The 13,539-nt window shown below is 43.9% G+C and overlaps 2 protein-coding genes across 2 annotated transcripts in view; both read left to right on the top strand.

The window, feature by feature from the left end:
• OGA (O-GlcNAcase) overlaps positions 1 to 8,998 on the top strand; it is a 29,023-nt gene extending 20,025 nt beyond the window's left edge. The window contains exons 12-16 of the mRNA XM_019459219.2: positions 791 to 895; positions 1,585 to 1,670; positions 1,950 to 2,142; positions 4,154 to 4,313; positions 6,895 to 8,998. Coding sequence (XP_019314764.1) covers positions 791 to 895; positions 1,585 to 1,670; positions 1,950 to 2,142; positions 4,154 to 4,313; positions 6,895 to 7,031 — 681 coding nt within the window. The 3' untranslated portion in view covers positions 7,032 to 8,998. The remainder of the gene's footprint in view (positions 1 to 790; positions 896 to 1,584; positions 1,671 to 1,949; positions 2,143 to 4,153; positions 4,314 to 6,894) is intronic.
• A 1,073-nt stretch (positions 8,999 to 10,071) lies between these two features.
• NPM3 (nucleophosmin/nucleoplasmin 3) lies at positions 10,072 to 12,166 on the top strand. The gene is made up of 6 exons (XM_053909865.1): positions 10,072 to 10,216; positions 10,517 to 10,602; positions 10,856 to 10,975; positions 11,113 to 11,206; positions 11,584 to 11,701; positions 11,799 to 12,166. The coding sequence occupies exons 1-5, from the start codon at positions 10,099 to 10,101 to the stop codon at positions 11,694 to 11,696; spliced, it is 531 nt and encodes a 176-aa protein (XP_053765840.1). The 5' UTR covers positions 10,072 to 10,098; the 3' UTR covers positions 11,697 to 11,701; positions 11,799 to 12,166.
• The last annotated feature ends 1,373 nt before the right edge of the window (positions 12,167 to 13,539 follow it).

Below are 13,539 nucleotides of genomic sequence, written 5' to 3'. Positions count from 1 at the left end.
GAGATGCTGCCAATTCCCCCCGCGCCTGCGAAGCGCAGCGGCTCTAGGTATACACTTCACATTGTTTCTTTGCAGGTCGCACACCATTTTAATCTGCGCCCGCAATGCACAATGCGCGCATGCTTGTCTGCCAGTGGAAACTCCATGAGCAAAAAGGATGAATAATTATGCAAGTGAATGGTGAAAGGGCTTTTGGATACTTTCCCGATTATTTTACAAATAAAACTTGTATTTGAAAGAATAGTCTGTTAATGAAAATTTGAACAAAATAAGAAACTTTTTTGGATTGGAATTTGTTCATGGACTTTTCAGGTGCTCTACTTTTCTCCCCCCAACAGGTGCTCTGCTGCGCACAGCAAACTGAAGCGCATTGCTTTGGGGATAAAGCGTCTCCTGGACAGATAACCCTCTTCAGACCAAACCTCTCCTCCTGACATTCTGTTCTGCCATCTTTTAGTACAGAGATGGTCTATATGAGATTGGTTTAAAAAAGTAGATTTGTGATACTGGAATAGATTTTTTATTTTTTATTTATTTTTTTACTATAAGTTTAAATCCCCATTAATATGCCACTAAAGCTATGTAACTCCGTTTGGGTAATTTCTATTCAGAAGCACCCCCTTCCCCCAGCAAAGAGGTGTTTATTTTAGTAAAGCATAGTACACCCCTCTTCTTTAGGTCTGCCTGCAGTAGCCAGTTAATGTTAAGTTGGTAATCTGCAGTGCACACCCATTTAAAGAAATGGATCTCTTCCCGACACTAATCCATCTCCTTTTGTTTCTTCCCACAGCGTTTGCTGCCAATTGATGGGGCAAATGATCTCTTTTTTCAACCACCCCCACTGACTCCTACCTCCAAAGTTTATACTATCAGACCATATTTTCCTAAAGATGAGGTAATTGTCTACCTACCAACTTGGTATATGGTTATGGTGCTCACAAGTTTCCTTTGAACTCCCTTGTTAAGAGAATCTGTTCGGTACTTTCAAATAGGAGCTTTAGGTGGAGAAAGTTAACTGAAACATTGAACAAGTGAGGGTTAATATTTAAGGGAGAATCTAATAAGGAGGTTAGACTCAAACATTTTGAGCTAAGTCCCTTAAGTCCTCTTTTACGAAAATCAGCTGAAAGGTATTAGGGTGTGTCCAAGTGGTATGGTCCTTGGCTGATTTTCTCTAATATATTAGTATTTTATAATTCCCAGTTGTGAAGTATCTACCGGCTGTTGACAGTCAGCTACAGGAAACAGCAAGCCTGTTTAAAGACCATTAACACGTTTAAAAATTTTTGGATGTATACAAAACTGAGAGGCTCAGCAGCATAGTTTGCAGCATTTTGAATCTACTTCTTAACTGCCTAAAACCATCTCCTTTGAAACAATTCTCCGTGTTTACTATACCGTGCTGTTTTCTACTGATTTTACAAGTATGATTCAATGAATAAATATTAAAGCAGAGGGGATATTTATGACAGGCCAGGCATTTTGTTACTCTGTCCTAGAAGCCCAGTCTGACTCACTGAGTCCTATTGTTAATTTCTGTTGCGATTTTTCTTGATGTGTTGCTTAACTAGATTATATTTTCAGGCTTCCGTGTACAAGATTTGCAGAGAAATGTATGACGATGGAGTGGGTTTACCTTTTCAAAGTCAGCCTGACCTTATTGGAGACAAGTATGTGATGAAGTGTTTGGATTTGTTGGATTTGGGAGTAACGTTTCATAGCCACGTTTATCAGGTTAAGGGGAGGTGATGACTAGAAATAAAGTTTTCTAGAAATTCCACTTTAGTTACAATTAAATGTGAATATTTACATGTGTGTATTTTTTGGTTTTTTTCCTACACCGAATGTAGTTTCTGTAGGTTGCCATTCAAGTACGTTAAGGCCTAAACGTCACTGAAGTCTAAAATTTGGGGTTAAAAACTCATTCTACCCTCTTTTCTTCTGAGCAGGTTAGTAGGAGGGCTGCTTTCCCTTAGCCTGGATTACTGTTTTGTCCTAGAAGACGAAGATGGCATATGTGGTTATGCCTTGGGCACTGTAGATGTGACCCCCTTCATTAAAAAATGTAAAATTTCCTGGATTCCCTTCATGCAGGAGAAGTATACCAAGCCAAATGGTGACAAAGAACTCTCCGAGGCTGAGGTAATAGCAGGTTTAGAATTATACTACAGTAGTTTTAAAGTACTTACTAAGGTAAAGTAAGCAGAGATATCTTAAAATTTCAGTACTTTCAATAGGCGCTTGGGTGGCTCAGTCATTTGAGTGTCCAGCTCTTGATTTCAGCTCAGGTCATGGTCCCAAAGTCATGGGATCCAGCCCCTTGTCAGGCTCCACACTGAGTATGGAGCCTGCTTAAGATTCTCTCTATCCCTCTGTTCCTCCTCCAGTTTTGTATGTGCGTGCTCTCTCATGCTGTCAAAAAAATGTCATTGCTTTCTAAATTCTCTACAGAAAAGAATTCTTACTTTTTTTTTTTTTAATTTTTCAGTTTTATTTATTTTGAGAGCACAAGTGGGAGCGGGGCAGAGGGAAGGAGAGACAGAATCCTAAGCAGGTTCTGTGCTATCCGCAGAGCCCTGTGTGAGGCTCGAACTCCCGAACTGTGAGATCATGACCTGAGCTGAGATCGAGTCAAATGCTTAACTGACTATGCCACCCAGGCACCCCTTTTATTAGTTACTCTTTTTCTTTTTTTTTTTTTTTTTTTTTGATGTTTGTTTATTTTTGAAGGACAGAGAGAGTGTGAGCAGGGGAGGGGCAGAGAGAGAGGGAGACACAGAATCTGAAGCAGGCTCCAGCCTCTGAGCTGTCAGCACAAAGCCCAGTGCAGGCTTGAACTCAACGAGCTGTGAGATTGTGACCTGAGCCAAAGTTGGACGTTTAACCATGAACTACCCAGGCACCCCATTACTTACTCTTAAGTGTGACATATTCCATTGTTTCCTCAGCATTAGGAGTTTTTTTTTTTTTATTTGGAAACATTGTTACAACACTTCTCAAGTAAAAACAGAATATAGACAACTAAAGAACCTTTTTTTTTTTTTCCTACCCTGTTGTGAAGTACCAAACTTAAATGGTCTCTTCTTTGGGTACTCAGGGCAAGTTAATTAAAATCTTTCATTTGCTTGGTTGTAGGGAGCTCACTTGCCTTCTCAGTAATGTATTTCTCATTGTAATAAAAAAAATAATAGAGGTGAGCTGCCCTGAGAGTCTATTTGCAGATAGGAGTACTTCTTGTCATATGTCTGCCTTGTCCCAACTTCAGTGAATTTTTTGTATATAATTTATGATTATTTTAATCTATGCATCAGCATATGCATTTTATTTTAGCATATGCATTTAAAAAAACAGTTCCTTCTTGATAATGTTTATGCCCAATAAATACTTTTAGAGATATATTTGGACTCTTTCATTTGTGACATGGCTTTTTTCTTCCATGTTGTTCCTTTTAGCCTTTTCTGAAATTCTTCTCTCTCCCATACCAGTTTACTTATATTCTCTCTAGAGTTTATTCCTATTTTTTACCTTCTTCTCTAGCCAGATGACTGTGTAATAAGAGGCTGATGTGGAGTAGCCTCACTTACTTGTAATTACATAGATATTAACTACAGTGTGCTGGTGATTGATCTGTTGATGCATTATTGTTTTATATTTGACAATTACATTTTTCAGCATAGGAACATACAAAGAATGACCAGTGGGTCTACTGTAACCTCTTTTACATTCACATTTTTGTGTAAGCAATACAAACTTAAATTTTTTTTTTAAATTTTGAATATTTTTAGATTTAACAAAGATAATACAAAATTCCTCTATTACCCCTCACCCGTTTTTTACATTTGTCCAAGTCTTAAGAAACCAGCTTTGGTGCAGTACTATAAACTCCACACTTTATTTACTTGTTTTTCCATTAATGTCCTTTTCTGTTCCAGGATCGAATTCAGAATACCACATTACATTCAGACAAATGGTTTTAAAAGTGAAAATGCTTCAGCTAGAATTATAAGCTAATTAATTCTTTATGTGATAAGTACATAATGACTGGAAGAGTTACTGAATGTTGCTTTCCTTTTCCTATTGCTGGTTTCTGTAGTTGGGATATAGATGTATAATGAGTTACTGAAAATCAAGAGATTCTTTCAAATTTTTACAGAAAATAATGTTGAGTTTCCATGAAGAGCAGGAAGTGTTGCCAGAAACTTTCCTTGCCAACTTCCCTTCTCTGATAAAGATGGATATTCATAAAAAAGTAACTGACCCGAGTGTAGCCAAAAGCATGATGGCTTGCCTCCTGTCTTCACTGAAGGCTAATGGTGAGTACATATTTGTGTAGTTGCTGGTGTTTGGGCTAGGTGGAGACAGGATAGAAAGAAATGAATTACAGTGAACTCGCATTCCCTTCCCCACCATGTATGGTTTGGCTTCTGAATAGTGGTATAAGAATTGCATGTATATTAATCATTGGAAAATGTTGATCTTTTATATTATGAATGCTTATTTTGAGCCCCATTTAAATGAGAAGTGAATACATGAGGTTAAATTTATTTTGCCAGGAGACTCACTGTGATAATTGGAAATTAAATGAACCCTCAAAAGAAGCTTCATTTAGGAATACACAGTTGATGGGCTCCTGGGTGGCTCTGTCAGTTAAGCGTCCAACTCTTGATCTCAGCTCAGGTCTTGATCCTAGGATTGTGAATTCAAGCCCAGTGCTGGGCTCCACGCTGGGTATGAAGCCTACTTTAAAAAAAAAAAAAAAAAAGAATGCAGAGTTGCCTTTTTTTAAAAGTTTATTTTGAGAGAGCATACAAGTGAGCGGGTTAGGGGGAGAGAGAGAGACAGAGACAGAGACAGAGACAGAGGATCCCAAGCAGGCTCCGTACTCTCAGTGTGGAGGCCGACCTGGGGCTGTATGTCAAAAACTGAGATTATCACCTGAGCTGAAATAGAGTTGGACGCTTCACCGACTAAGCCACACAGGTGCCCCAAGTTGACAAATTGTTTTGAGTGTTCTCTAAACTCAGCCTACAGAAATAATTTTGCTTTATATTCGTGGTATGAAAATTTTTTCTGTAAATGTCTAGGTAATAAATATACTCCAGTGGCCACATACAGATTTTAATTACATATTCTTTTTTAAATTAAGTTCCATACATTAATTTTTTTTGAAAAAAATTTTTAATGTTTATTTCTTAGAGAGTCAGAGTGAGGGGGGGAGGGGCGCTGGGGGGGGGGGGGCGGTGTGAGACACAGAATCCAAAGCAGGCTCCAGGCTCTGAGGTATCAGCACAGACCCCCATGCGGGGCTCGAACCCACGAACTGTGAGATCGTGACCTGAGCCGAAGTCAGACACTCAGCTGACTGAGCCACCCAGGTGCCCCCCACCATACACTAATTTTTTTTAATGTTTATTTATTTAGAGGGAGAGTGTAAGCATGGGGGTGGGGCAGAGAGAGAGGGAGAGAGAATCCAAAGCAGTGTCCGTGTTGTCAGTACAGAGCTTGACTCAGGGCTTGAACTCAGAAACAGATCATGACCTGAGCCCAGATCAAGAGCCAGATGCTCAACTGACTGAGTCACCCAGGTGCTCCTAATTTATTTTTTTTAAGGTAAGCTCTATGCCCATTGTGGGGCTTAAACTAAGGACCCTAAGATCAAGAGTCGCATGCTGTACGTAGTGAGCCAACCAGTTGCTCCTACATACTCTTTTTTTTTTTTTTTTTTTTTTTTACACAGCCTTTAAAAAATGTAAAAAACTATTTTTAGCCCTTGGACAATACAAAAATGGGCAGCTTGTTTGAGACCTCTTTAGAGGGTTGTTGTTACTTGGGAGTGCACTTAACTGTTACATCTTTGTATCATTTGAGTCAGTGGTATCCCTCTTGTGGAATAATTTAAACAACTCTTTGAAGATAGTGTAATTCTTAGTGTTGTGCTTAGAACTGAATCATGCAGGTATAGGAGGTATGTCTTAGAATGTACAACATATTCTGGTTCTATTGGCTTGTGACATAAACTGGAATGGCCTTTGCCCTGTGGGCTCTTCAAAGGTACTTTGTATTAAAACATTAAACAGAGGTATTTTTTGCATTGAGGTTTCTTACATCCTCTTCCCCAAAAGATTTTCTGGGGAAGAGTTTCACTGAATTTTTTTTTATTTGCCAGTAATATTTTATTTTTATTTTTATTATTATTTTATTATTTATTATAATACTTATTATTTTTTTTAATTTAATTTTTTTATTTTTTAAAATTTACATCCAAATTAGGTAGCATATAGTGAAACAATGATTTCAGGAGTAGATACCCATTTAGCCCATCCCCCCTCCCACAACACCTCCAGTTTCCCTAAGTTTGTTCTCCATATTTATGAGTCTCTTTTGTTTTGTCCCCCTCCCTGTTTTTATATTATTTTTGTTTCCCTTCCCTTATGTTCATCTGTTTTGTCTCTTAAAGTCCTCATAATGAGTGAAGTCATATGGTTTTTGTCTTTCTCTGACTGGCTAATTTCACTTAGCATAATATCCTCCAGTTCCATCCACGTAGTTGCAAATGGCTTCACTGGATTTTTTTAATGGAGGTATTTTTGAGAATTAAGAACTGTATATGTTTAAGGTGTACAGTTTGATGATTTGAAATACATTGTAATTACCACATTCAAGCTAGTTAACATATCTGTCATTTAAGATAGTTGCCGCTGCAGTATTCAGTATTGATGAATACTAATATTCATTGAATATTCATATGAATTTTAAAAATTGTGGTATGAAATTTAGGGACTGGTATAGATAAGCTCCTACTGTCACCTATTTGAAATATATTAAAGATTCATGACAACTCCTATCCATAATTCCAGTTGACATTTACATTTTGAATATTTGTTTTATTTCTAGGCTCCCGGGGGGCTTTCTGTGAAGTGAGACCAGATGATAAAAGAATTCTGGAATTTTACAGCAAGTTAGGCTGTTTTGAAATTGCAAAAATGGAAGGATTTCCAAAGGATGTGGTTATACTTGGTCGGAGCCTGTGAAATTTGTTGGCACTATGAACTGTCGGAAAGTCTCTGAACTTCACTTGGTTGGTGGTGGTTGGGGTCTTCATACAGTTCAGCCTCTGGAATGGCAAAATTAATCAGCCAATTGGGATTGGAAACGAAGACTATGTAAAACTCACCCATCACACTTTGAGATTACTCACTGGTTGGAAGGTTGTATTGATGCAAATCCTGTCTGAAACAGATGTGGGCCTCCTTTGTGGGTCTTGTGTTAGGTGCCAAGACCTCTTACATGGGCTTATAGGGAGGGGGTCTTCAATAAATGTAGTCAGCACTGTGTTCTGCATCCAGCGTGGTTGCATTTCTCACCTAAGAGTAATTAGAATCATTTGTCATCCTCCTTGATTTATTGGATGAAAAGTGTCTTTCATTCTTCGGAGACATGGCAGAGATGAGAAAGATTTAGTGGGTTTCAGAGGCTTCAGGGTAGAGATTCCAAGTGGGATGGTTGTGGCATAGTTTAAGCTGAGTAAATGATTTTAATTTGGGGCAGTTTTTCTGCTCTTTGTAAAGCCATGGCCAGTTGTCTCTTGTAGTGACCATTGGTTCAGGCATGTTGTGCTTTGTAGGGACAAATGTGCATTTGTTTGTGGCAAAAGCCTAAAAATGGCAGACTTGTAAATTTTTTTGTATATAAACTAGCTGTAACCTGAGTATCCTTTGTGTTCACTGTTTTTGTAATTTTTTTCCTTTTGAAAATGAAAGGGTATGTGGTTCAGGATGGCACTTTGAATAATGTAAATCAGTGGAAGATGGATTTTCTTTACTTTTGTCTTTTTTTTTTTTTTTTTTTAAAGAAGTTTTATTGTTTTTAAAGTGCCTCCCACCTAGGGCTAGGCCATGACCACTTTGGGTATGAGAGTCTAATTTCATGGGACTCAGTCTTGCAAAGTGCAGTCACTTCTGGAAATTAACCTCAATGCAGGTCAGCATGTGAAATGTTAGTTTTGACATCAAGTAGGGTTCAGGGACTTACTGGTCCCATTTGCCCGGAGATCAGTTGTCCTTTAATTTCAAGATCTGTTACAACTGGTTTTATTAAATCAGAGTCTTTAATTGCATGTTTGTATCTAATTTTTTTAAAAAAATGAGCACACTTTAACCAATGACTTAAGGTTACCCTTTTCTTTTTCCTTTAACCAGATTCTGAAAGCTCCATGTATTTTAATTTAGATTTGGTGTTTTTAGGGGTTCTGAGCATGAGGTTAACAGGTAATCTCTGCAGGATTCATTTTTTTCATCATGGATTCCTAACAGTATTTTGTTACCTTGCTTCCCTGCAGTTTTGTTATCAGCTGTTTTACTTTGAGCTGAGGTGGGAGGGGCAAGGAAAAGGCATTTTCCTTCAGGAAGAAATTCCATCAGTTTGGGCTTTGAATCTTAAAGCATTGTGCCTAATGGTACCTAGTGACTTTCAACCAGGGCCTGTGAGTGGGCACTGAGTTGGTAAGATGAATGGAGAGGAGGAAGGAGACCTCTTTATTTTCAGGGTAGAAACCTTTAACTGATAGAAGACCTAAGAAGGCTAAGGGGGAAGGGAAGAGCTCTACAAGATGCTGTTTAAAACGATTTAAGGTCACTTGGTTTTCTCTTTAAGTACATTTTGTACTCTAGTGGACAATTCTAGCATTTATTTGGAGGATTTCAGTGTCAATCTATGGAATCAGGATTTTTAGCAAGTTTGCTTGTGGTTTTATCTTGGCTTATAATAATCATTTTGGCTGGTCTGGTCACAGATGCTAACCATGAAACAGATGTCCAGGCCTGTACCTTCATCATTCTAGGATGGTAAAGTGCTATGCTCTCTTCTATGGTTATGAATATTTATTAAGGTTGGAATGACATTTCATTGATTGTTCAGATCACAGCTCAGTTCCTGTAGAAAACGAACTGTAAAACTATCTGAAGACCATGCAAGAGGCAAAATAAAACTTGAAGTGAAATGTGTGTGGTGGTGTACTGTGTAAACCTACTTCCTGTTTCTGCTCTGTACCTTTTCTCATGCCTTTCATGTCTCACAAGCATCTTCCATAGCCGTTCACGTTGGGGGATGCACCTTCCTATTCCTATCTCCAATAAAAGACTTCCTTCCAGATTTTCTTCATGGCAAGGTAAAAAAGGAAGACTAGTTCTTGGCCAAGCCACCCTCCTCCCACAGTTATATCCTGGGTGGGAGTTAGGGCCGCCAGTTTGAATGCGTTCCCTCCCATCTAGTAGGATAAGGAACACACTTTGCCTGATTGGCCAAAAGGTGAGAGGTGGGGGTGGGGGAGTTGCCCAAATTATGGGACATACTACTCTTAAGGTGGAAGGGTGTTCGGGCTGCAATTGTAAGCTTCAAAGTACGTTTGCCAGAAGTAGCCGCTAGCTGCACATTGAAGCTAACATCCTTTCCTAGCAAGCGCCAGCCTCCAGCCAGCATATTAAGCTCAATAAAGAGAAGCCTTCTAGATAGTGAACTTCTCTGGTCGTTAAGAGCAGGAAGCATAGACGCATATTGGAAAGAGGACCGAGTGGTTCCATGGTTCCAGTAGAAAATAAACCCATGGGCAAAAAGTCTTCCTTCAGGAGCCTCGGCTCGCTTGGAGGAAAGGCAAGGCAAGTAGCGTATTTCCTTGGCTTTTATGAGGAAAACGCTGCCTTGAAACTCGCCTTTACTAGGGGAGTTGGAAAGGTTTCCGTTTTTGTATCTATTCTCCCTTTGACGAAAACTTGCCCTGGATTGGGGGAGTGGAGACAGAAGAGGGTGCGAGGAGCTACAGAAAATGGAGGCAGGAGCCGCCCTCAGAGAGCCGTGGTCCTGGAAGTGCGGAAGGACATTAACATTAAGAAATCCATGCTTCTCTGACCCTTCCATGCAGTCCCGACACACAGGTTTGACCAGAGGCCTCCGGCCCCCGGGGGAGAAAGCCCTAGGTCCGGTCGCGCCTCGTCCCTCCTTTCTCAAGTGCCAGCGGCTCCTTTAATGGGCGGGGCCGGAACACGCTGCGAGTCCCTCGCTTTAGACGTGTCGGGGGCGGAGCTTCCAGACGGCCCTAGCAGCATGGCCGCCGGCGCCGCCGCCGCTTTAGCGTTCCTGAGTCAGGAGAGCCGAGCCCGGGCCGGGGGGGTCGGGGGTCTGCGGGTCCCGGCTCCGGTCACTATGGACAGTTTTTTCTTCGGTATTGAGGAAAGGAGGGGATGAGGGTGGTGCTAGGGCGGTCAGGGGCAGAACAGGAATGCAGATGAGTACACGACGTGGGTTGAGGCGGAGGGGGCCCCCGTGCACGGCAGACCAAGCGGGAGGGGGTGGCGCGACCGCTGTCCCAGATGTGCCGGGCGGAGCCCAGGACAGAGCGCCCCTGGTGTTCCTGAGAAGTGGGTGCGTAAATGGCCGGTCGCACCATGGCTGCACGTGACAGAGGTTTGGTGGAACGCCCCCCACGCACACTCAGGCACGTTCACACTGTTCCCTCTTCCAGGCTGTGAGCTCTCCGGCCACACCCGCTCTTTCACCTTCAAGGTAGAGGAAGAGGATGAATCGGAGCATGTGCTGGCGTTGACCATGGTGAGGCGCGGGGAAAGGTGGTGGTGGTGAATCGCTGGACCTGAGCAGACAACTCGGGGGGCCTCCAACAGCCCCCCCCCCAATCCCTTTACTGGGAGTTCCCTCCTCTGCCTAACTCCCACATGTGCAGCTTTCCTGGCTGAGTGATCCAGGGACCACTGGGGTGGGGCAAATTATAGGGTCGATGCCTCCACAAGGATTGTGGTGTCAGTCCTTGCTTGGGGAGACCCCAGGGTTCTGTGTACTCTTCCAGCTCTGCCTCACCGAGGGGGCCAAAGATGAGTGTAATGTGGTAGAAGTCGTGGCCAGGAATCATGACCATCAGGAGATTGCAGTCCCTGTGGCCAATCTCAAGTTGTCCTGCCAACCCATGGTGAGTTCTCAGGCATATGTTGAGGTGGTGGCGGTGCTGGTGGTGGTGGTGGTAGTGATAGTGGTGGTTGTTAGGAATTGAGGACCCAAGGACACAAGATGGGATGGGCCAGGCCTTCATCCTTGTCTTTCTTCCAGCTCAGTTTGGATGACTTCCAGCTCCAGCCACCTGTAACCTTCCGCCTGAAGTCAGGTTCTGGCCCTGTGCGCATCACTGGGAGGCACCAGATTGGTGAGAGTCTTCTCCTTTGTCTAGTGGGTTCTGCCATCGAGTTTCTCTTCCCACCGCCGCCCTCTACACTCCTGCCCCATCCTATCCTTATCTCCTAGTGGAGCTTCCATACAGACTATGTGTGATGTATCCTCCACTTTTTGTCCTACTTAAGCCTCCCTCCTGCGTGAAACCTGTCTCAGCTTCTCCACCTGCACCAATGTGGTCTTCTTTGGCTCTTTGTCATCTCTCATTTAGTATCTGAGGTTCTTCCCACCTAGACCATAAGTTCTGGGAGATCAGGATCCCTGGCACCACAGGGCATGAATAAATGACATGTGGTATGAAGGGGGTCTGGCTTTAACCTCCTCCTCTTTTACTGCTTATGTATCCACCAGTTACTATAAGCAATGACGTTTCTGAGGAAGAAGAGAGTGAAGAAGGGAGTGAGGAGGAGGAAGCTGAGTTGTGCCCCATCCTACCTGCCAAGAAGCAGAGGGGCAGGCCCTAGCCTTGGTGAGTGGGGAGAGGGGTGTCCAGCAAGGTCTGGGATCGGGCAGGAGGAGCACGTGAACACGGCCTTGATGCTGACCCCTTGTTTGCTCTCCCTCAGGTCAGCTAGCTGCCTGCTACGTGTGCCATGCACTATGTTCCTGTACAAGTTTCAAGAAATTTAAATGTGTCTTCTCCGTTGAAGAGGAGGGATGGATGGGTGGGTGGGTGGGGTCTTGGGCCGGTGCTTGGAGAGAGGGTGGTCCTATTCTTCATAAGGGCCCTGGTGTTTCTCTAATCTTATGCCATATCTGGGGCTTCCCTTTTCTCCAGGAGTGGGAGGAACTCTGAACTTCTCTCCTGACCCTCTCTCCCCACTTGCCTGTGAGATTGGAGGTCAGCATCTGAAGCTCAGGACTACACATTTTTAATACTTTTTACATTTTTGGATAAAGGCTGTAATAAAGTGATGTGGAGGTTTTTTTGCAACTCATTTGTGTGGCTTCTTTACCTGCTGGGTTGGCATTCCCCTAGGGGCCACCAGGTGGCACTGTGGCAGCACCGAGGGTGGCCCTGGGCCTGGGGAGGGTGAGGAAATGTGGGATCCTGCTATCCCTAGGACCCCAGCGGCCAGGCAAGGCCTGGGCCCCAACTGCCTTACTAAAAGAGGACCTCCCAACACCATGCCCATTCTCAGTCCCTACAGGTGGGGGAGGGCCATCCCGGGAGGTTATCAGCATCCAAACAAGGGGCCTGGGCCTCTGTCAGCACTCAGGCTGATGGGCAGGGGGCAGATAAAGGGGCTTAAGCAGTCCAAGGAATGTGCATCCCTAGCCCCATGAGGGGGCTCAGGCCCTGAGAGGGCCTGTGAGGGGAAAGGCAGAGGCTAGTCTTTGCTCCTCCTTCCAGTCTTGCAGGCTGTCTCTGAGCTGGTCTGGGCCCTTAGAAACCTGATTCCAGGGGCCAGATGGAGGGGACTGGCCAGATTGGGTGACAGGGAAACCAGAATCCGGGTGGCCTGGCATATGGGGGCAGAGAGGGTCCCCTGGGATTCAACCTCCTGGGCTAAGGGGTTCCTGACCCCCAGCACACCGCCTGGTGTGGGGAATCTGTGGTGCCTGTAATCAGGTGTTCTGGGGTGTGGGTGCTGCTATGCCAGGAAGAGAACGGGAAGTACCTGGTGTGAGCATTAGTGTGTATGTGACCAACTCTGAGGTCAGCAGTTCAGCAGCTGTGTTGATGTGGGAGGGGGGCAGTATTTCAATGTCCCACAAACAAACAAACAAACAAACAAAAGGTTAACTCCTGAGACAGCCTGGGGCCAGACGTGCTGAGGATGGACAGAGTACAGTGCCTGGTGGGATGGTGGGGCCAGGCCCACTCCCTCCCACACTGGCTGCTGGGCAAATGAGTGAACAAGTGGGAGGGATCTCTAGATAACCCGAAGGGGCTGGTATTGGGGCAGGTAAGGTAAACTTGGGAGAGAGTGTCCCACAACACGGAAAAGCATCCCTGCTTCAACACATCCTTGGAGTAGGTTTCCCCACCCCTCCTGGTGAGAAGCTGAGGTTCAAGCTCTAACCTCCCTTTTTCTTCAAGTTAAGGATAAAAGAAGATGATTTCTCTCTGGGTTGCAGTGGTCAGGGTCGTAGGCCCCTTTCTCCTCTCCAGGATGACTGAGGTGCTTCCATCAGGAACCAGGGTAGCGTGGTGGGGGAAGTCAGGCTCGAGACCATTCACCTTTCTGTGGTCGTGAGGGAGGGGGAATGCAGCTGGCGCCCTCTGGTGGGCGAGGTTGAAACCACCTGTGGCCGTGCGGCTCCCCACGCCGCCTCGCAGGGGGCTAGGTGAGTGGTCTGGGC

The sequence above is a fragment of the Panthera pardus genome, unplaced genomic scaffold, assembly GCF_024362965.1.
Source record: "Panthera pardus isolate Hobbes unplaced genomic scaffold, ASM2436296v1 HiC_scaffold_22, whole genome shotgun sequence".
Classification (NCBI taxonomy): domain Eukaryota; kingdom Metazoa; phylum Chordata; class Mammalia; order Carnivora; family Felidae; genus Panthera; species Panthera pardus.
This window is presented reverse-complemented; position numbering and strand designations above follow the sequence as displayed.

Coding starts and splice junctions, on each gene's coding strand:
- NPM3 (XM_053909865.1), top strand. CDS start 10,099: ATGGCCGCCGGCGCCGCCGCCGCTTTAGCGTTCCTGAGTCAGGAGAGC. Junction 10,603..10,855: donor ATGTGCTGGCGTTGACCATG/GTGAGGCGCGGG, acceptor GTACTCTTCCAG/CTCTGCCTCACCGAGGGGGC. Junction 10,976..11,112: donor AGTTGTCCTGCCAACCCATG/GTGAGTTCTCAG, acceptor TCTTTCTTCCAG/CTCAGTTTGGATGACTTCCA.